The 21,322-nt window shown below is 55.1% G+C and overlaps 2 gene segments (V, D, J or C); both read right to left on the reverse strand.

The window, feature by feature from the left end:
* Positions 1 to 21,322, reverse strand: part of LOC101717323 (Ig alpha chain C region-like) — a 204,856-nt gene that overhangs the window by 13,176 nt on the left and 170,358 nt on the right.
* The window catches only part of LOC101711804 (Ig alpha chain C region-like), a 172,923-nt gene continuing 171,914 nt past the window's right edge, over positions 20,314 to 21,322 (reverse strand). Inside the window, 2 exon segments of the C gene segment in view lie at positions 20,314 to 20,754; positions 20,885 to 21,238. Of these exon segments, the coding sequence occupies positions 20,360 to 20,754; positions 20,885 to 21,238 (749 nt within the window).

A 21,322-nucleotide genomic window follows, 5' to 3' on the forward strand; every position in this document is an offset into this window, starting at 1 on the left:
TCTCTAGATTTATTAATCATGTCTTGCCCTAAGGGCACAATTTCTCCTGTTATCTGAGAAATTATTTCTGATTTCATTTTTTCCAGATCCCCTTTTGTTGCCAGTTCAGTGGGTCCAGTTTGTTGAGTATCAGAGTGTTCCATCTCATTTCCCTTTGGGGTTGCTGTAGGTGATCTGGAAGTCTGGTTTTGAGACTTATTTATGTGTTTTCTCATTTCGACTGGGCCGGGGGCTGTCAGCGCCTGCCCAGATTACCTCCTCTGAAGTGGGTGAGGTGGGACAGGGGCCGTGAGCAGCGGTAGGGATGGTGACCCAAAAGCCCTTTCCTGTGGGCTGGGAGCAGCCGGAGGGATGGTGGCCGGGAAACCCCTTCCTCTGGACCAGGAGCAGTGGGATGGTGACCCGGAAGCCCCTTCCTCTGGGCCCAGAGCAGCAGAACAAAAGGTGGCTCAAAAGCCCTTTCTTCTGGGCTGGGAGCAGCAGGAGGGATGGTGACCGGGAAGCCCCTTCCTCTGGACCAGGAGCAGTGGGATGACAGCTCAGAAGCCCCTACCTCTGGGCCGGGAATAGTGGGACTCAGTACTTTGGTCTCGTGGTTTGCTGGCCTCTGTGCCTTTGTAATGTGGAATCAGGTGGCCGCCTGTCTGCAGTGGGGTGATTCAGTGTCTTCTGCGTGACTCAGGACCTCGGTAGGGGGTGCACAGGCCTGCCTGTCTGCAGCGGGCTGATTCGGTGTGTGTTCCGCGTGACTGGGGACCTCAGCAGGATGTCAAGCATATATTTTAAATGATGTAATTTGTATCCCGACTTCTGAGTGCTATAGGCCAGATCTTCTCTATTCCTTATGCTTACATTCCAGAAGAGAGCTCCTGTAATCCTAGTTACTCAACAGGCTGATGCAGGAAGATCTCAACTCCAAGACCAGCCTGGCCAACTTAGTGAGATCCCCGTTTTCGATGTCGATGGTCTAGAAGTGTACTTCACTGGTATGATCACTTGGCTTCTATCTTTATCCCCTCCTGGAGGGTCGACGCTGACTGGTGAGTGTCTGGTGTCTCCTTGTTTGTCTGCAATCTGGGGGGCCCAATTCTGAATAGGTCGGCAAACAGTCTAGGTGGATGCGCTGCAAGGGCCGCAGACCCGGGATTCCTGGAAGACGTTCCGGATCCGTCTTTCTATATTGTTGCTACTTTGGGGAGTGAGACATTCCAGCTCCTTCCTTTTCCCCTCCTTTGAGTTCCTCCTTTCCTCCCGTCTCGGATCCCACTCGCCAGTGGCCCGCCGGCACTGCCACAGCTCTCGCGCCGAGCTGGTACATTTTAGTTATACAACACAATTACATTTCTCATTGGGAATTGTACCTTTACATGATGCATCTTGGTTCTTATTTTTTCCCCATTCCTAGCCCTCCCTTCACCCCCTCCGCCCTTCCCTATTTACAAAGACTTTATTTCCATTTTTTCCATTTCTCATCATTTTTCCTTTCCCTTCTTTCCTTTCCCCTGCCTCTCCCACTACCCCTACCCTTTGGACCCTTTCTTCCTATTTTGCATTATTGATTATTCATTCTAATCATTGGTAAATTTTAGGTATACAATATAATGACATTCATCATTCGAAATTTGCACCTTTACATAGTCTCTCTTGGTTATCCTATCTCTGTCTCTGTCTCTGTCTCTCTCTCTCTCTCCATCACGTTCCATTCATAGTATTTCTCTGGAGAACTTTCACTGATAATCTTTGACACTCTGTAGAAGCCAGAAGAACATGGTGTACCCCTCAGGCATGATTATTGGCACATTTAGTACTCTATTCAAGATGACTTGAAGTGTGGGTAAGTTTTTGATGATGACTCTTTCAGTTGGCTCTCCCTGTGCAAGCTGTGATAACAATGACAAAGGTTGAAAATGAAAATACTGACATTACTCACTTAATTCTCTCTCACTTCATTCTCTCTCACTTCTGTGTCCACAGTGCTTTGCCTGGGCCTTGCTGTTCTGAGATCCTGGCTGAGAAGTGGTGCTGCCTGCACTGTGTGGTTCTTGGTCAGAAGAGCAGTGCCATGTGGGTCCATACCCTGTACTCTTGCACACACACCCTTTGGCTGAGCTGCTGAGCACTCTTCTACATTGAGCAGCATGCTGGCAGCACAGAGTGGACAGTGAGGAGAGTCATTTGATCTTCAGTGAAGACAGCCTTGCTTGAATATGAGTGGCCCTGGAGCCAGCAGCCTGAGGCTCAACTTGTCCTTTGGTTCCTGTGCTCTATGGCCCCTTTCTCTGTTTCTGCACCTGGCTGGTGTTGGACTGCTCACCTGGGGATTTCACCTACATCTTGCTGTGGAGTGGCCCTAGTCCTCTGGATCCTTTTCCTCCACCTGCCCCTCTGTAGCTGTTTTGAAAAGAGTTTAAGGGCCAGAAAAGTAGGGGGATCTACAAAATCTCAGCATTGGACTGACTTTCTTTGTGCAATGGTGTTTCCTTGGTCCAACACCACCTTGATATCCATGGACCCCCAGGAGCATCTTATGCCAAGTCTTGGCAAGAGCATGAGAAGGACTGGAGCGTTGGCTGGGAATAGGTATGGGTGACTTCAGGGTGCCACGAACTGGACAACAGGAGTGGGAAGGAACCAACCTGTGATGTTGAGGAGAATTCTGTGCCCCAAGGACAGAGCTTCATAGGGAATAGAGATCATGGTCTCTGAGAGGAGAAGGTGGACACAATGGGCTCTGCTGGGCAGGTGGGATGAGAGGAGAAGATAGGGATGAGAGGTACAGGGCAGGACAAAGGGGAGGTGCAGGGAGGAAGGGGCAGTGCTCATGACAGTGTCTGTGCTGTGATGGAGTGTGTGTCAGTGATGGTCCGTGTGTGGACAGGTGTGTGTGTCATGTGACAGTTCCTTTGTGTGACTGTGCATGCCATTCAGAGTCCCTGTGTGAGCCCCTGTGCTCCCTAGGTCCACTGCCTTCCTGCTTGGCTTGCTCAGATCCTGTCCACTCCCTCCCAGGCCCTGTGCATCTTCCAGTAGCTGGAATCATGGTTGGGTAGCAGAGGTTGGGTGTAGGCCAGGATCTACTGGGCTGGAGGCTGAGTGGCCTCTGAGGGCCTGGATGGGTTTGTATTGGCCCCAGATGCAGAGCTCCATTTCCTGCTATCTAGGGGCCATGTTTGCTCTACCAGCAGAGCTCAGATTAGGTGTGTGAGGGACAAGGTCAGGCCATTGTTCTGTGGCTGAGTCAAGATGGGGTGAGATGTGTGAAGAGAGGGATCATTTGCCGAGATCCAGGTGTCTGGGGCATACAGGTGTCTTGCTGGGCTCCCTGCCTTGCCTAGAAGTTTGTGACACTAGAGGGTCTCTGTGATCTTATCTTGATCTCCTCCTCACCACCCCTGCCCTGATGCTGGAGGCTCCAGTATGTGTCTGTCCCTCGTCCTCATCCTGCTTCCAGGAGCCCTGGTGCTACCCTCCCCAGCTTGCCTTCTGTGCTGTCTCCATTTTTGTGGCACCACACTGGGTAGAGGATAGCCACAGCCCTGGGTGGCATCCCCCACCCCATGGTGGCAGGTCCTTCCGCCTGTCCATCTGGAGTGTGACTTGCTGCTCTGTGAATCCATGTAGTGTGGGCTTCATGGACTGCAAGGAAACATGTTCAGATTGTTGTGTCTTCCCATGCCCTGGCCTGCATTCATTCTACATTCTGTGCCCACCCTGGAGGTCACCTAAGGTTGTCACACTGTGCACACTGTGAATGTCATAGCACACACATCACACATAGACATCATACATGGAAGTCACATCCTAGGTGTCACACTACAGAAGTCACACTATGGGTGTCACATCATGGCTATGATACATGAATATTACACAATGAAATTCACACCTGGACATCACACATAGATGTCACACATGGAAGTCTTCTCATGGATATTGCAGTGCAAATGTCACACCATGCAGGTCACACTGTGGTTATTATACCATGGGCATCATGTATGACCATGTGAAGGTCATATCTTGAGCATCACACCATGGAAGTCACATACAGGTGGTGTCTCATGAGGCCTATCACATCTGTCACACTGTCGATGTTACACCATGGACATGACAAATGGATGCCACACATGCAAGTCTCATCATGGATATCATACCACAGATATCATACCATGGCTATCACACCAGGTACATCATGAATGAATACGACACTGAAAGTCACACCATGGATGTCACAGTATGGACATCACATATGGTATGCACCATGAAAGATACACACAATTGTCTTATAATGGATATGACATCATAGCTGTCATATGACATATGTCACCCAGAGATGGTACACATGGAAGTCAGATCATGGATGTCACCACAGATGTCATAGCATGGATGTCACACCACAGTTATCACACTATGGACACCATACATGCACATTACACTATGGAAATTTACACTATGAGTGTCACACCACAGACATCTCACATAAATGTCACTCATGGAAGTCTTCTTGTGGATGTCATACCACAGGTGTCACATCATGGTTATCACACCAGGGACATCATACATAAAAATCACACTGTAGAAGTCACACCATGGACACCACACAATGGACAGTAGAAAATAGAAGTCACACCTAGATCTCTTTCATGTGTATCATATAACAAATGTCATGCCAATGTGCACACCGCAGATATCACACATAGTCATCACAGATAAAAGTCACATTGTCGATGTCACATCACAGAAGTCATAGCATGGGCTTTGTACCATGTATATTACACACAAACATCACTCTATGGAATAACCTATATTGAGCTTTGTACCATGAACATCACAAGGAGAAGTTACACATGGAAACCTGAGTAGGGACCTCATTGTGCTCAGGGACAGTGCCTGGGACGTCCAATCTGTCCCCTTGGTGGGTCCCAGAGCCACAGGACATAGAAGGACACTCAATGTTCAGGCGCTGTATCTATGTTTATGGAGCTGATGGGGATGAGTGGTCAGGAGGAGGGCAGGATACTAATGGACATAGGAGGTGATGGAGGGGTCTGTGGGTGCCACAGGGCAGAAGGAGGTGGTCAGAGGCTGACTTGGGCTCCACATAGGTGCAAGTTGAGAGAGTCCTCATGGAGGTAGAGGGTTCTGGAGGGGCTGGGTCCCTGCTGGCCTCTGTATTCAGTGGGGAGGCCACGAGTTCCCTGTTATTTAGGACAATCCTGCAGGTCCTGTGGGTGCTCAGGCAGTGGGAGGTGGGCCCGTGGCCAGGGAGCTGGAGAGGCATGGGCAACAAAGTGGGGGAGGTTGAGGGATGGACTGGAGGGAGGCTGCACATTGGACAAACTGGGTCCTGGTTACAGGGTTCATGTGAAGGTGGGGAGGGTGTCAATGGACCCTAGACCCATCCCAGACACCCAGACAAAGCAGCCTGGTCCAGACAGGTCCCCGTTCCCCTCTATCTACATCTGCTGAAAAGGCCTTAGTCATGACTCCATCCTCAGTCCCTCCCAGGTGTCCCAGTCTTCTCTAGCCCAGGACCCCAGAGGCCTCTCCGGACACAGCAGGAGGACGGGGCCTCTGTTCTTCACACCTGTGTCTCCAGCCTCCAGCAGGACAGACTCCCAGTGTCCAGATAAACCAGCCTAGACATGTCTGGCCTCGTCTAGACACTGAGCAGCCATGGGGATTGGTCACTGGCCCGACTACATGAGCTCCATTTCCACTCCCCACTCCCTTGCTCCCCTGTAAAAAGCTTCATCCCAACTCTATCCTTTTCCTGTCTCAAAAGGTATCTGCCCTTGCACTTGAGCATCTGTTCTCCTCTCCCTGCAAATCGCTCTCCACCTCCGTGCCTCACACCTGCCCCTCCTGCCTGACACCACATCCTGTGGGACTGAATTGACACCACACATGGGGCTGGCCCTTTCCTGATTCAGGTGATATTGAGGTGAAACTTGGAACTTGGCGTGGGGTGGATGAGTCTCCTGGGGTGTTGGGATATGTGGGTAAATTTTGCCCTCTGAGGTGGCCATTAGGTGATGAATGTGCTTTGTATGTGGAAGTTTCAGCCCCAGACCTCAGAGTGTGCTACATTTGGAGACAAGGTCTTTAAATAGGCAGGTGACAATGAGGTCACTAGGATGGACCTAATCCTATCTATGTCCTCATAACATAGGAGATTAGGATTCAGAAAACAGGGACCATAGTGTCTGCATGTTAAGGAGAAGCCTCAGGATAAACCACCCTGCCCACACCTTGATCCAGGACCTCCAGCTTCCAGTGCTGCAGAAGAAGAAATGTGTGTTGCTCCAGCAGCTACCTGTGTCCTTTGTCATGGCAGCCTGAGACCCTGAGAGACCAAACCCACACTCCCTTTCTGATGTGGTCAGTGTGGGAAGATCTTCCTGGCTAATCTGAGATGGGCTTGCCCTCCATGTCCCCCAGAGGGACTGTGACAGATGTGGACAATGCCCAGCCAGACAAAATTCTCAGGGAGGGCAGACTGAGTGCCCAGGTTGGGTGGAGGGGAAGGCTGGGAGGCTCCATGTGGCTACCAGTGTTGCCCACCTGTGCCTGGGCTGGGAGCTTTGTTTGTGACTCAGGAAGACCACAGAGAGGTACACAGTGTTTAAAGGACATCTCATTGTCATTAAGAGAGAACTTATAGGATATCATAGGCTCCAGAACACTACAAGAAGAAGAAAGCTACAAAGCTGAAACCGGCGATTCCCTGGGCTTTTCCCGCAGCATGGAGTGGTGTCTGCTCTCCTTTCCTGCTTGTGTCATTCTTCCTGATTGGAAGCTCCTGCTTGGCATTCCCCCATGCTAGACAGGATCATGGCACACGGGTCTTCTGTCCAGTGCCAGCCCAGCCCTGGCTCCTGGGCCACTGGGCTCTCTCTGTGGTATGTTGTCCAGCTGGGGGTTTCTCATGTAAGTGCTCTGGAGTGGACACTGGTCCTGCAGGACAGGCCTGGTCGAGCCTTGGTGCTTTCAGCAGCTGTCCATCTGTCCCTTTGTTGGGACAGGTGCTCTTGGGCCTCCTCTGTCCCTGAGACCCAGAAGGCTGTGCCTGGCCTGCCTGGGGCCAGCCCACTAGACCACTCCTGAAGCATGGATGGTGGCAGCCATCCTTTCCTGCTCCTGCTGGGGTTCTACAGTCATCGTGTGGCCCAGTCGCTGCCTGGAGTGTCTCCTAGGAGTGGTGCTGGGTCCACTGTGGAAGGTGGTAGTGTCCTGGGTCCAGCTCTTTATCACCAGTGTATAGAGATCTGGGTAGCTGGTCCCTATGGGTTGGATCCAGCAGTCTGTAATGTGGGCACTGAGGATCAACAACAGTACACAGGGTCCCTATCAGAGGACACAAGAGGGAAATATAAACCATTGCTCAGGCCAAGGTCCCCAGAGTTGCCCAGCATGGGCCAGCTAGGCATAGACTAGCAAAGTCCATCAGGTGAGTGTCAGAAGCCCTTTCAAAGCCCCTGGTGGGGGCTGATGCCCATGATGGCTGTCCTGGGGTGCAGCATTCTCTCCAGAGGGTCTCAGCCTCACCTCTCTCAAAGATGCCCTGTGCTGGGGAGACTGGTGTGGACTGGGTTAGATCCAAGGCTGGTCTCCATCTAGATGGACATGAGCAATGCTGACAGCTGCCTCTTATGGGGTGACCACCCTGCTTGTGGACCCAGGGATGTCATGGGGAGGGAAGTTCCATCCCTTGTTTGCCTCAGCCAGGGTCATGGTGGTGGCTGCAGGGGTGGCAAGTGTCCAGGCTGCTGAGGCTGGGCATACCTGCTCTCCATGAGTCCTTCAGAGTGGGGAACATGGGAGTGCAGGGTCACAGAACCCCAAGGTCAGAGAGGAGAGTGTGACCTGGGCTTCAGGTTGCTGCAAGTGATGGATGGGATCCTCAAAGGGCCTCCTAAGCCCGGGGCCCTGGAGGGGTTGGGCCTAAGCCCCCTGCCCGATCATGTTCCTGTAGTCCGGGGCAATGGTCTGCTTCAGTCCCACCACTGAGGAGAAGATCCACTTCACCTGCAGGAACAGCAGGTGAGCAGTCATAGCACCATGGGATGCCACCACAGCCAGTGGGACCATGGGGACAGCATGGGACAGGATCTGGGACAAGAGAGAGATGGGGTTGGGGCCAAGGTGGGGTCAGATTGGAGCCAGTTGGAAACATCACTGGGCCAGGATGGGAAAAGCAGCACAAAATAGCATGTAGACAGGGAGTGGACGTCATGGGGACACCATGTGGAACCTACATGGGGCATTATCGGGACAGTGTCCAGAGAGCTCGGGGCTGGTATGCTGGAAACAGCACAGAGTGTAATGGGGTCAAGAGGGGGTAAACATTTGCAAAACAACACGGGACATATCGGGCACAGTTTGGGGACAGCATGAGGAGAAAAAAGCATGGAATATCATGGGAACCCTTTGAGTTCTGAGTGGGGACAGCTTGGGGAAAATTATTGGGCATTGTGGGCACAGTGTGGGGACAGCGTGGGTCAGTGTGGGCCACCACAGGGACAGCACGGGCAGCATGGGCATTGGGGGCAGTGTGCCAACCTTGAAGAGGGTGACCGTGGCGCTGTAGCACACGCTGAGCAGAAAGAGGGTGATGAAGATGGTGATGGTTGTCCACAGCCCATCCAGCTCCCCGTCCTGGGCCTCAGCACAGCTCTCATCAAGTTCTGGCCCTGGACAGGAGGGGGTGGTCAGTGTGCATCCCCAGCCAGGCCCAGGCACACTCCCTCTATAGTGGCATGGGGTTGCTGGGAGGCCAGGGAGGAAGGGACAACCGTGTTTTCCCGGGTTAGCTCTCCTTGGTTACCCTCCCTGAAGAGCAACCTTATATCTTCCAAGCCTCCACCTGGGCGGAGGTTGGCAGGCACCGCAGTCAGGATGGCTGCCTGGACTGGATGGACAACTCTCTGTCTACTCTAGCCCTCTCTCTGGAGTGGCTGAGCAGCATCAAGGCCTTGGACCCTGTAGGCTGTGGCTCTCTGCAGGCTCCCTGGCCCTCTGCCTGCTCCCTGATGACCAATCTGGGAGATAGAAAGATGGCAGGGCCAGGCCACTCGTGACATGGTGTCCCTGTGTACATGGGAGGCAGCGGAAGGACTGAGCATTAGTCGGGAGACTTGTGTGCTGGGGAGGCTGCAAGTGGGCTGGTGAGTGTGTGTCCAGTGAGGTAGGCATGGAAGGTGGCGTGGGTGCTGTGCAGGCTGCCCGTGGGCCCAGGGTACCAGGCGTGTACATGTGTGCATGCATGTCCGTGGATGTGTGTGGTCAGTGTGGGCTGGGGTGGCTCAGCAGAGTTGTTCTAATGGGTCTGGGCCCAGTACCGTCCCACGACTCTCAGTGGCTTCTCATGTGTCTGGACCATCCTTGCTTGGAGCATCCAGCGTAGCGTCTCAGCTACTCAGGAGCACAGGAGTGTGTGTCCCCAAGGGTGTTCAGTGTCTCCATAAGTTGGCAGCATCCAGTGTCCCCAGGGGTGGCCAGCCCTGTGCAGGTGAGGGGGTCATGGAGGCCTTGTCCCACAGCCATGGCTTGCCATCTCTGCAGTGGACAGAGATCCTAAGACAAGGGCTTAGAAGGCAAGGACAGGCTGTTACAGAGGCTCGGCTCTTTTCACTGTCCTTGGGTCTTGCAGGGAAGATGAAGACAGATGGTCCTCCCAGGAGGTTAGGAGCTGGTGTGGGAGACGAAAGGAACAGATCAGCACCTGGGGGCTTCCTTCTGACACAGGGCTCCTCTGGGTGCTCAGTCCCCACTTGGGCTGGAGAAGGGGGCCTGGTGACTTACGTGGGCACTTGGGACATGTGGGACACGTGGGTCCAGGTACTCGGGGTCTGGGCTCTGCAGAAAGAATGATGGGGTTATTGGGGTTGGAGGAGAGAAGGTGCTGAGCTGAGGGAAGATGGGTTGGGTGTAAGGGGTGAGCTCAGTCAGGCCCAGGCTGTCCCCCGGATATGGCTCTTGGTAGGCCTGATGCCAGTGGCCATCTGCCTCTGTCCCATAGACAAGCCATCCAGCCTGCACCCACCCTGGGCCTGGTGCAAACCCCCAGAGGACATCTCCCTGAACATGAGTGTGGGCAGAGGCCTCCAGGCAGGAGACAGACAGGAGTTTCCCTGTGCCCATGGTGGATGCACTCAGGAAGGCTGACCCCACACTTGGCTTCCAGGGGACCCGGATCTCCTTGGGAACTGTCCTTACCAACGACCTTGTCCACCTTGGTGCTGCTGGCCGGGTGGGCTACGTTGCAGGTGGCCTTCTTCTGGCTGGAGGGCACAGTTACCATGCTGGTGAGCGAGTACAGGCCCGACTGAAGGATGGCTGGGAAAGTGTGCACTCCGCTGGTCAGGGATCCTGAGTTCCATGTCATGGTCACGGGCTCGGGAAAATAGCCCTTGACCAGGCATCCCAGAGTCAACATGGAGCCAGGGTCCACACATCCGGAAGCTGGAGGGAAGACGGGAGGGGCTGTTGTGCTGGCTGCAAGGAAAAAGGTACCAGGTGACTTGGTGTCCGACATAGCTGACCCTACACCATGGAGGACCCTCTGTCCTTTTCTATCTAAGGTGCTTTGCAATGCTTAGGCAGGGTCTTGGGTGTGGGCTTGTGGCCCCTGGTGCCTACCCGTCTTGGACTTCCTGCCTACCTTAGCCATGCAAACTCTGGGCCATGCCAGGCCATTGGCTCCACAAGCCCAGCCACAAGCTTCCAGAAATCTGCAGGCCCATCCATCCAGTGTACTCTCTGCCTGTCTCACCTACCTCCCGTTCTTCCTCCTGGGCCATGTTCAACAACATGCTCTGTGCTCTATGAACCAAAGCAGTCGGCACAACCCTGGGCCTGTAGCCTCTTTCTAGTGTCTGCTTGCCCATGTTCCTTGGGCTCTTTCTAGGCCCCTGTGGCCCTCTCCAACTCTCCAACTCTCCAGCTTTCTTTGAGTGCCAGGCCTGAGTGGTGCGCTTTTTTCTGGGTCCTATGAGCCCTGTCGAGCCACAACCCTGTTGCCTAGCCTGGTCCTGCCCTGGTGAGTGTCCCATCATAGACATAGAGTCTCAGCCATTCTCTGTCTAGGATTTTGGCACAGCTGCTCCGAGGCTCCCCTACATGCCTTCCTGATGTCCATTCAGGGTCACACACCCAGAGCCTTGTCTCCCACCTACCCAGTTTCTGCCCAGCCCTGGCCTGGCCTGGCTGCTTCTTCCCTCCTGTGCTCCCCAGGGCTTCCTCCAAGATGGGCCCTGCTGAGCTTGGCTCAGGTGCCCACTACCTCCTCTCCCCCTGCATTGCTGGTCTTGCCCCATCCCCTGCATGCTACCTGCACTAAGGGAACCAGGGAAGCCCCTGTGCCTTTTGCTGCTGCCAACAGCCCTGGGCCATGGAGGTTGGAGAGCACCCTGACCCTGACCCCTGAGGAAGCTAAGTCTCCCTGTCCTCTCCCTCCTGGTCTGCTATCCTCAGCTTAGGCCTCTGCCAGCCTACCTTCCCCTCACCTGCACCCCATTGTCCAGCAGACTCTACTCTGGCCCTCAGTGGTTCCTTGTTGTCCCTGCTATGGTACTGATTGTCCTGTTCCTCCTTGTGCTGCTTCAGCAGGGTTCCTCCACCCCAGTCCCCACAAGCCCCCAGGAACAGAGCCAGACTGACCCCAGAACTGCAGTTCATCAGGTGTGTTTGGGGGCGCCAGCCCCAGGGAACTTGCACAAACCCTCCTGGTGCCCAGGATAGGTGCTCTCTGCAGCAACCCCTGCCTCCCTGTAGTCCCTGTGTCCACCCACCCTGACCCCGCCTCACATCCTCTGCAAGCCCCAGGTAGACTGAAAGGTGGGAGGGGACAGAGCAGGTGCTCAGGGGGACAGGGCAGAGCAGTGAATGGTGAGCTGGCTCAGGTGGGAGGAGGAAGAGCAGGTCCCCTGAGCCCCAGGGGCTTCCTGACATGCTACTTGCCGACATACCTCAGCCTGAGGAGTCCTGATCCCCTCCTCTGCCCCTTCCTGCCAGGGCCTGAACTCCTCAGGCTTTGCCCCTTTGCCAAGAGTCTCATGCTAAGCCTGCCAGCCCTGTTTTCCTATCAGCCTTCAACACCCTGACTCCTGGGGCTGTGCTGGCCCTTCCACACCCCCTCCTACAGCTCATGATCAGCTGCTCTGCCCTGGATCCCTGAGCTCTTGGGGCTGCCCTTGCTCCCCAGGTATTGTCTTACCCAATCTCATCTAATGGTGCTCTGCCCTGTTCCCATGAGCTCTTGCGTCTCTCCTATCCTCTCCAGCATCCACCATCCCCTACACACCTGCACGTGCTCTCCTGTGGTACCCTGATCTCCTAGGGCTGCCATAGCCCTTCCAGTATCAACCTGCCCAGCTCATCAGTAGCTGCTTTGCCTTGGTATCCTGAGCACTTGGAACTGCCCTGGCTCCTACAGCACCAGCACATTCCTGCTCACTTGTAGCTGCTCTGGTACTTTCCCCAGAGCTCCTGGGACTGCCCTGGCTCCTCCATCACCCAAATGCCTCTGCTCACCTGCAGCTTCTTGGCCATGGTCCCCTGAGCTTCTAGGACTGGCTTGACCTCTGAAGCACCCACCTGTCCTTGCTCACCTGCAGCTGCTCTCAAGTGATCTCCTAAGCTCTTGGGGTCTCCCATGGACCCTCTCGTACCTACCTGCCCCAGCTCAAGTGTAGCTGTTCTATCCTGTTCCCCTGAGCTCCTGGTGTTTCCCTGGCCCCTCCAGCACCCACCTGTCTCCACTCATCAGCAGCTTCTTTGCCCTTGTCTCCTACGCTCCAGGGGCTGTCCTGATTCCTCTAGCACCCACCTGCCCCAGCTTACCTGTAGCTGCTGTGCCTTAGTCCCCTGAGCTCCTGGGGCTTCCCTGGGCCCTCCAGCATTCTCCTGCCCAAGCTCCCCTATTGTTCCTCTGCCCTGGTCCTCTGAACCTGTCCTGGGGTGTCTTTGGGCCCTGTAGCACATAGCTACCACAGCTCACATGTAGATGGTTTGGCATGACGCCCTGAGCTCCTGGAGTCACACTAGCCCTTCTGGCACCTACCTGTCCCAAGTCACTGGCACATGTTTTACCCTGGTCCTATGACCTCCTAGAAATGTGCTATCTCCTCCAACTTCCACCTGCCCCTGTTCTTCCCTGGTCCTGTGGTTCCTGTTTTCATCATTTTTAGAATGATTTGAAGGTAGTGTTTGTGGTGCCTGTGGGGTGGGATTTGCAAGGCCCCCGGGACTTGTTTTCCAGGCTGTGCTGGGGTGGGGGTGGGGCAGGCAGGATCACGGCGTTCTGGCCTGGTCATCCTGGTCCCCTGGGCAGCAGCGGCCATCTAGGCCCAGGCTCACCCCAGTGCACCCCAGACCACTGAGGACCCTGACGTACACAATACACAGAACCACAATGTGCAGTCATGCAACGCCTGCACTGCTGCCTGGCTGCCTCATGGTGCTGACCCTGGCCAGTTCTCATAGCTTTGTGCAGGGCCATTGTCATGGGCCCTAGAGCTGCACATGTGGCCACCACCTGTATCCTGGGCTTGCAGGCCAGACAGGCAGGGCTGTGACCCCAAGCCTTCCCCTGCCTGTGTGCCACAGCTGGGCCAGCAGGACTCTCATGAGTGTGATGCACTTGAAGGAGTATGTGGGTGTGTGTAAGGAGTGTGTGGTTATGTGCAGCATGTGTGTCATGCGTGATTATGCACGTGTGAGTGAGTGTGTCCCACATTTCTGGGCCTGGCTCATCTGCCTTAGGTTTCCATAACCCACCATCAGGCAGTGGCAGGGCTGTGGTCAGGGCCATGGTCAGGGTGCTCCAGAACTGGCTCACAGGGCTGTGCCGGGCGCCTGGGGTGGAGAGGCAGTGATGCGTGCTGTGTGTGCTTGTGTGTACCTGTTTGTGTCTGTGTCTCTCTGTGTACCTGAATGTGTCTGAGTATATTCACGTGTTTGAGCATGTGTCTCAGTGTGTTTGTGTCTGTCTGTAGGTGCATCAGTGTCCCTGAGCGTGTGTCTGTGTGTGTCTGCAGGTGCCTGTGTGTATAAGGTGTCTGTGTGTGTGTGTGGGTGCATGTATGTGACGTGTGCCTGTCAGGCCTGGCTGAGAGTCTCCTGGTACAGCTGGGTGGGCTGAGCTCCTGCCTGTGCCCCAAACCCAGGCTTCAGTCAGGAGGGTCCAGGGTGGCTGTAGGGGGAGAGGAGTCTGGTGTGAGGCCTGGGGTGGAGGAGTGGCCATGTCTACTCCCTTTGGAGCCACTGGATCTACCAGGGGCCCAGATGTGGACAGATCAGGCCTGACGAAGCAGGCTCTGAGGCAGGGGCAGAGGAACGTAAGATGAGGGATGAGGCGAGAGTCACATCGGAGTCACCAGGCTGGGGCTTGGGCCTGAGGCCTGTGCCTGGGCCTCACCCTCACACCCCACACGCGAGCACCCCCAGAGGGATGTGCACAGGCACCACATGCACACGTCTCCACCATGAGCCATAGACCCACTCCAGAGTACCTGCCAGGGACCCGACACTCCCACGGGCACTTCCCTGCCCCACACATGCTGCCTCCGGCCTGCCCCTCGGGGCACCACGCTCAAGTCCTCAGCCCTGACCACCTCCTATGGTGTCAAGCAAGCAGCTGACTATCAGGGTCTAATGGCTGCTGTCCTACGAACCTCCCCAGGGGGTAACCAGCTGCAGGGGCTTTGTGAGGCGGCCCAGGGCAGGCATGACCATGATGGGCTGGGGGCTGCATTCGGGGACCGAGGGCCCCAACACCAGCCTCTGAGGGGCCCACTCCCGACACCCCTCCCGCTTCCCCAGAGCAGTGGGGACCTGAGGGGCTCCAGTCTCAGTTTCTCCCAGGTTACTCATTTTGGGCAGACTTGGTCTTGTGGCCTCATGCAAATAGCTGTTTGTTCCACACTAAGAAACTGGCTTCTCGCTTCTGAGGCTGTTTCCCAAAATAGCTTCCTGGCCCCACCTGCAGCTGCAGAGCCACCCATGCTCGGCTGGTGGCTGAGGCCTCTAGATTTGGAGACCCCTGCCCACTCCAGGGCAGGCCCACGCTGGTCAACGACCCCTGCAAATAACGATGATAGAAATCAATGGTTCTCCACTGCTGCCTTGGTTGTGATCAGGCCCCCATGCAGGAAGGAATGGGTGGGAGCTAGAGCTATGCTCAGGGCCCCGTCAGGCCTCTGTCCCAGGGAGGGTGAGCAGAGATGGCTCTGGTGCTGCCACAGAAGGGACTTGGCAGGCAGGCAGCTGTCCTAGGTCACAAGGGACAGGACAGGGTCCACCTGGGGTGGCACAGCACCCTGCCTCTCACCCAAGGGCCGCAAGCTCTGTCCATGACCCATCTCCACCTGAGCCTCAGCCCAGCTCTCTCTGTCCCCTTCTCTGGCCACACTGTCACCCCTGGGCCTGTCTCTCTGGATCCTGTCCCTGCTGGTCTCTGACTGTCCACTGTCAGCTCCACCTGAGCTCTGGTGTGGGTGTCCCAGGCCCCAGGTCCCAGCCCTCTTCCCCTGCCTCACCCTCATCCTGTGCTTTGGGTCTACTGGGTCTGTGGGCTTCTCCCTTACGTCCAGGAGACTGCCCTGCCTGGCATGGTGACCGTGAAGGGTACGGGGTTTGGGTGTGTCCAGGGAGCTGGTGGCTAGACCTGGGTGGTACAGTGCCTGAGCTGCTCTGCCCCCACCACAGACCAACCTGGCTCTGAACAGCCCATGCTCAGCTGCTCTCAGCTGCCAGTGATCTCTGCTGTGGCCTTTGGACTCTTTGCGCCTTTCCTCAGCTGTGCTCTGCAGGGGTCCTGTCCTCTAGGCCTCTCCAAGCAGAGGGTTCATGCCCAGCTCTCAGATGGTCCCAAGAAGGACATGCAATGAAGATGTCTGGGCAGCTTGCTTGGTCCCATGGACCTGGCCAGCCCTGGGAACCCTCAACCAGACTGCCTGAGGGCAGGACTTCAGTTTTTAGGAGGCAAGCTCAAGTGTTCAGAAAGAGGGCTCTGTGGGATACCACTTCTGATTATACTCAAAGTCTGGTCAATAGATTCAAATCCAGGGAAACATGCCCATAACGGTCCACAGTTATATAACATTGACTTAACATGCTTAGCCATGCATGTGTGCATGGTCAAGGTCACACAGTTGGTGTTTTGTCTCACCATGTCCCAGTAAGCTGATAACAACTACTATAACTGCTATAAGCTAAAGAGCACTATAGCTGCTTTTGCTAAAGGAATAAAGACCAACATCTCTTGAGCTTTCCAGGTTATGCTCTAACTCTCTTGTGCTGATGCTATTCTTTTACTGATAATTCATTCTGTGTCCTGTTCTTTATTTGAGAATTAACTCACTCACGATGGACCCATGTGCAAACCCCTCTGCAGGAGCCCCTGGGGAGGCTTGGCCTTGACAGACTCAGTGTTCAGGACTGGTCCCTATGATAGAGTTCTGGTCCAAAGATCAGCACCAGGTCCTTGTGATAAAGACCAAGCCCAGTGATCATAACGGCCTCAGTGCATAGGAGCCACACTCAGTGTTCAGGACCAGTACTGAGTGTTACACCAGGTCCTTTTGATTAAGACTGGACTCATTGATCATACCCAGACTTAGTGCTTAGAAACCAGGCTCATTGTCAGCATTGGGGCTCAGTATTCAAGACCAGGGCTGAGTGTTTATACCAGGACCTTGGGATTAAGACTGGGCCCATTTAGCCTCAGTGGTCAGGAACCAGTCTCAGTGTTCAGGATCAGTGAGCCCCAATTCTGAACACTGAGCCTGGTTCCTCAGTGTTCGGTGCTAGGTCCTTGTGAGCAAAACCTGGTTCAGTGATCATGAGCTTCTACACTTATAGGGGTTAGGAATCAGGCCCATTGTTCGTGACCAGTGTTCAATTTCAGGCTCAGGTCATTGTAATAAAGACTGGCTCAGTAATCAAAACTCAGCCTCAGCGCTTATTAACCTGGCTCAGTGTACAGGCTCGGGCTCAGTGTTTGGTACCAGGTAAAGATCTGTCCCAGTGTTTATGTCCCATGCTCATTGTTTACAAACCAGGCTAATGTTTAGGACCAGGGATAAATGTTCAGCACCAGGTCCTTGTGATAAAGAGCAAGCCCTATAATCTTGACCTAGCCCCAGGGCTTAGGTATCAAGCTCATGCTCCGAATGGAGGCTCGAGTTGCGGTTCTCTCAGTGCCTAGAGTTGTGGTTCTTGTTTACCATCACTTTCTAGTTACCCGGGTCAAGGCTAGTCGTTAGGTCTATTGACCTATCTCTGAAAATGTGTCTTCCTGGATACTGTCCCTTCGTGTAGCCAACATCAACCTTAGGTCTCAGCCTATGTGATATGAAGTCATACCTTAGACCCTGAACAAAAGTCAACCCACATCCATCCAGCCCTTTTACCCTGATGCCCTTTGAGGCAGCATGCTCTTGTCTGGTGCCTCCATGCTTCCCCAATTCCCTCCCCTCATCTGAGAACATTCCCTTGAGAGTCTGAATGTTTATCTTTGGCATGACTTTATTGCACAGTGAAGCATGTGAATGGGAGGGAGGCACTGTCACACAGGGCAGCTTTGCCATGTAGAGGGCTCCTCCACGCTACCTCCCTACAAAGAGAAGAGGGGGCAGAGCCAGACAGGTTCCTGAGGCACTGTGTGCTTGTAGTGCCCCTGTCCCACCCCTGGCCTGGCTCCTGGGAGCCCAGGCATGACCGTACCCTGCTCTGGTGTCCTCAGAGTCTGTGAAGGGACCCTGGGAGAGCAGAGCCCCATGTGGTGGGACTGGTGATCCTCTCCTTGGATGAAACGCCCCTGTGTTTCATCCCCTCTGTGTCCCTCCTGCCCCCTGCACCTGTGCCCGGATGGCACTTGCTCAGTATTGGGGACCTTCTTTGCTGCCAGGTGGGACCCGCACAGTCGTCACTGTCAATGCTGTGCTGTAGAAGAGGCTCAGCAGGAAGAGGGTGAGGAGGGTGACAGTGGTGGGCCACAGGCTGTCACCTGGGGTCTCCTCCTCCAGGACGTCCTGTGGCTGGTCCAGTACCACCCAGGGAAGCAGCTCTCTCCATTCTGGAAGACATAGAGGACTCATGTGGGTAGAGACCCAGAAGGCACTGCCCCTCCCACTCCATCTTGGGGTCTGGGGACTGTGGCAGTAGGGTTAGCTCTCAGAAGTCTGAGAGGCCAGAGAGGATGAAGAGTAGGAGGTAGGAGCCTGGAACCCTTGCAGCTCTTGAGATGCTCCCAGGACCCATCCCTCAGGGGGCCTTAGAGTGAGACCTGGCAGGGCAGGAAGGTGGGAAATGTCTTTGAGCATCCAAGGAGAGTGGCAGCCCAAGACCGCCTGGGTTTCAGCCTTGTCCAGATATGTGGCAAGTTCTCACCAAGCCCTGGTACTAGGGCCAGCCCTGGTTTGGGTCCTGGGGCAGAGAAGGACCAGATAAGCCTTCAGGGAGAACTGGACCAAAGAGTCCTGGGTCATTGAGCCAAGGGCTGGGTGAGTGTGGCCAGAAGCCTCTGTTACCTTTCCTGAAAATGTGGCTGAGGAGTTAGCAAAGAGGGCCAGGTGAAGGCTATCAACACAGCCCTAGGACATAGATTTCCCATGTTAATTCGGAGTTGTTTCTACTGGTCATGTGCTATTCTACCCAGCCATTTATTTTCCCTCTATCTTTCCATTCATCCATTCATGCATGGATCCATTCTTCCAGTCAAATATCATCCACCCACTCTACACCCATCTGACCATCTACCTGCCCATCCATCTATCCATCCATCCATCCATCCATCCATCGTCCCCCTACCCACCCACTCATCTATCTACCATGCAATCTTCCACTCATCATATGTGCTGTGATCCATCCTCCTGTCAGCTCTGCTCTCCACCTGCTGGTTCAGCACTTTATTTCTTGATTCTTCCTCTTTCCCCTCTCTCTAGAAAAGTTTCTCCTTTGGGACAGGTCCTGGTTCTTTGAGGGAAGATTTCCCTATTGGCCCTTTGCTTTCTCTGTTTCCCTCTGGTGATGGGGTAAGAGCGTCAAGGGTGAATGTTTGGCCTTCCCTCCACCTTGGCTTGAGAACAGAGAGAAGCTGCTAGGAGCCAAGTCCCCTGGGAAGGCCCAGAGGCAAGCTCAGAGGCCCCGCTGCCCCCTGTGGACATCTGGGTGCCAGGTATCCCCACAGGGCTTGTGGACTGTTCTCTTCAAGCTTTTGGGGCCCAGAAGAGCTAGAGGCCCACAGAGCTCCATTTGGAACAGTCTCCCTGGCCTACTCCTGACCCCTCCCCAGCCTGCCCCTGCCTCTTCTGTGGTTTGAGTCACACTTAGGATTGGGGGGTGGGGAGGTATGGGCAACTTGAGCTTTGGGTGCGGGGGCTGCCTGGGAGGGGTGTTTGGATATCTAGGGAGGCTGGGCATAGTGAGGCTGGACGTGAGAAACCCCGGGGCTGGGAGGGGACTCCCCTGCTTTCCTAGAGCTGGGTGTGGGCAGTGCACTTGCTGCACCTGTAAGGCTCAGACATGTGTGAGTGTACGAATGTGTGCACGTGTGCCCTTGTGGAGGTGATGAGTAGTGTGTTATCAGGGGTCCATGTCCACCCAGGTGGCCCCCTGACTCAGTGACTATCCCATGTAGCTGTGTTGCTGCCCAGAGCTGACCCAGGGAGGGGAGGTGCCTGCCCTGGGGGCTGTCCCTGGAATCAGCTCTCATTCTCTTGCCCCCCTCCTCCAACCCCCTGCAAATGGCACAACCTTGTCTGGGTTTCCTGCTCCTGTCTGCCCTTTGTTGGCCTCCCTGGCTGAAGCCATGGCAACCCCAGTCATACACACTACTTTACCAGCTGTCATTTCCCATGACTGCACTGCTCTCAGGGCCCCCTGTGGCCTGTGCCCACTTCAGAGACTCTGCCAATATCAGATTTCACACTGGGCTGGGCCTGAGTCCTTGTGCACTGCATGTTCACAGGCTCGTGCACACTCACAGGCCCATGTATACACATTCACATACACAGGTACATACACACATATCACAGGTACAGGCTCAGAGGCATGCACATAGACTCACACGCACGGGCATACACAAATGTGCACAGCACACACACACACCCACAGGCACACACAAGTGCCCATGGCACACATACATGCACACTCACTCTCAGGCACATGCACACTGGTGCACACATTGGAGCCCAGGGCCCCAGCGACTGGGGCAGGGCTTGTCCTTTCCTCCTGGCCTGGCCCTTCCCTCTGTGCTGCACACCCAGAGGATGGATGGACAGGCAGACAGGCGCCAGATGGAAGTGTGGGCTGTAGTGGGTGAGCATGGTGTTTATTGAAAGGGCAGGGTGGGCAGGGAGGCTCAATAGCAAGTGCCATCTGCCTCCGACATGATCACAGACACGTTGACATGGGTGGGTTTACCCGAGTGGTGGTCGATGGTCTTCTGGGTGAAGAACAGGGGCAGGGACTCATGGCCCACCATGCAAGAGAAGTTTTCCCCCTGCTTCCAGTCCGCGGCTGTCACCCGCAGCACACTGGTCACAGCATAGGTGTTAGCACCCTCTTCGGGCTCCTTCAGTGGATCCCACACCAGGTAGCTGCTGCGGGGCAGCTCTTGGCTCCCATGCAGCCAGCGCACCAGCACATCCTTAGGGCTAAAGCCCCGCACCAGACATGTCAGTGACACCAGCTCGTTCAGAGCCAGCTCTTCCGACGGCGGCGGCAGCAGATGGACCTGAGGCTGGATGAAGTTCTCTGTGGGGTAGAGAGCTGGGTCAGGGGCTAGGTTGGGAGCAAAGAGCACCCCACTGAGCCCTGACCCCTGAGCCAGTCTCAGTTTCCCTTTGTAGAGTGGTGTGGAAGCAGGAGTGGGCGCTGGACCCACCTGTGGTCTTTGTGATGGTGGCGGTCAGGGTGCCTTCGAAGTCAGGGTGGGTGGCCGTGCAGGTGAAGGTCTGCCCACTGTTCCAGAGTTCGGCACAGCCAGGCAGCACACTGGACACACGGTAGCAGCCACAGGAGTCAGGCTCAGCAGGCTTCTGGATGGGAGTCTTCCCGCCTGTGGGCTTCCAGGAGAAGGTGGCCGCCTTCTGGCTCTTCAGGCCACTCAGTGTGCATGTGAGGCTGGCGTCTGAGCCCAGGAGCAGGTCCTCAAGGGCCGGTCGCTGCAGTGACAGTCTGGGCTGGCAGCACGAACAATCTGGGTTTGGTTTTGGTGTTGGTGTTGGTGGAGTTTCTGCTAGTGAGAGAGAGAGAGACCCTGGTAGGTCAATGGCCCCTTCTGCTCCTTCCTTGCCCATCTCTTGGCCCCTCCTGGGCTTTC

This window comes from Heterocephalus glaber, unplaced genomic scaffold (genome assembly GCF_053883595.1).
Source record: "Heterocephalus glaber isolate CG9 unplaced genomic scaffold, H.glaber_assembly_v1.0 deba00001140, whole genome shotgun sequence".
NCBI classification, from domain to species: domain Eukaryota; kingdom Metazoa; phylum Chordata; class Mammalia; order Rodentia; family Bathyergidae; genus Heterocephalus; species Heterocephalus glaber.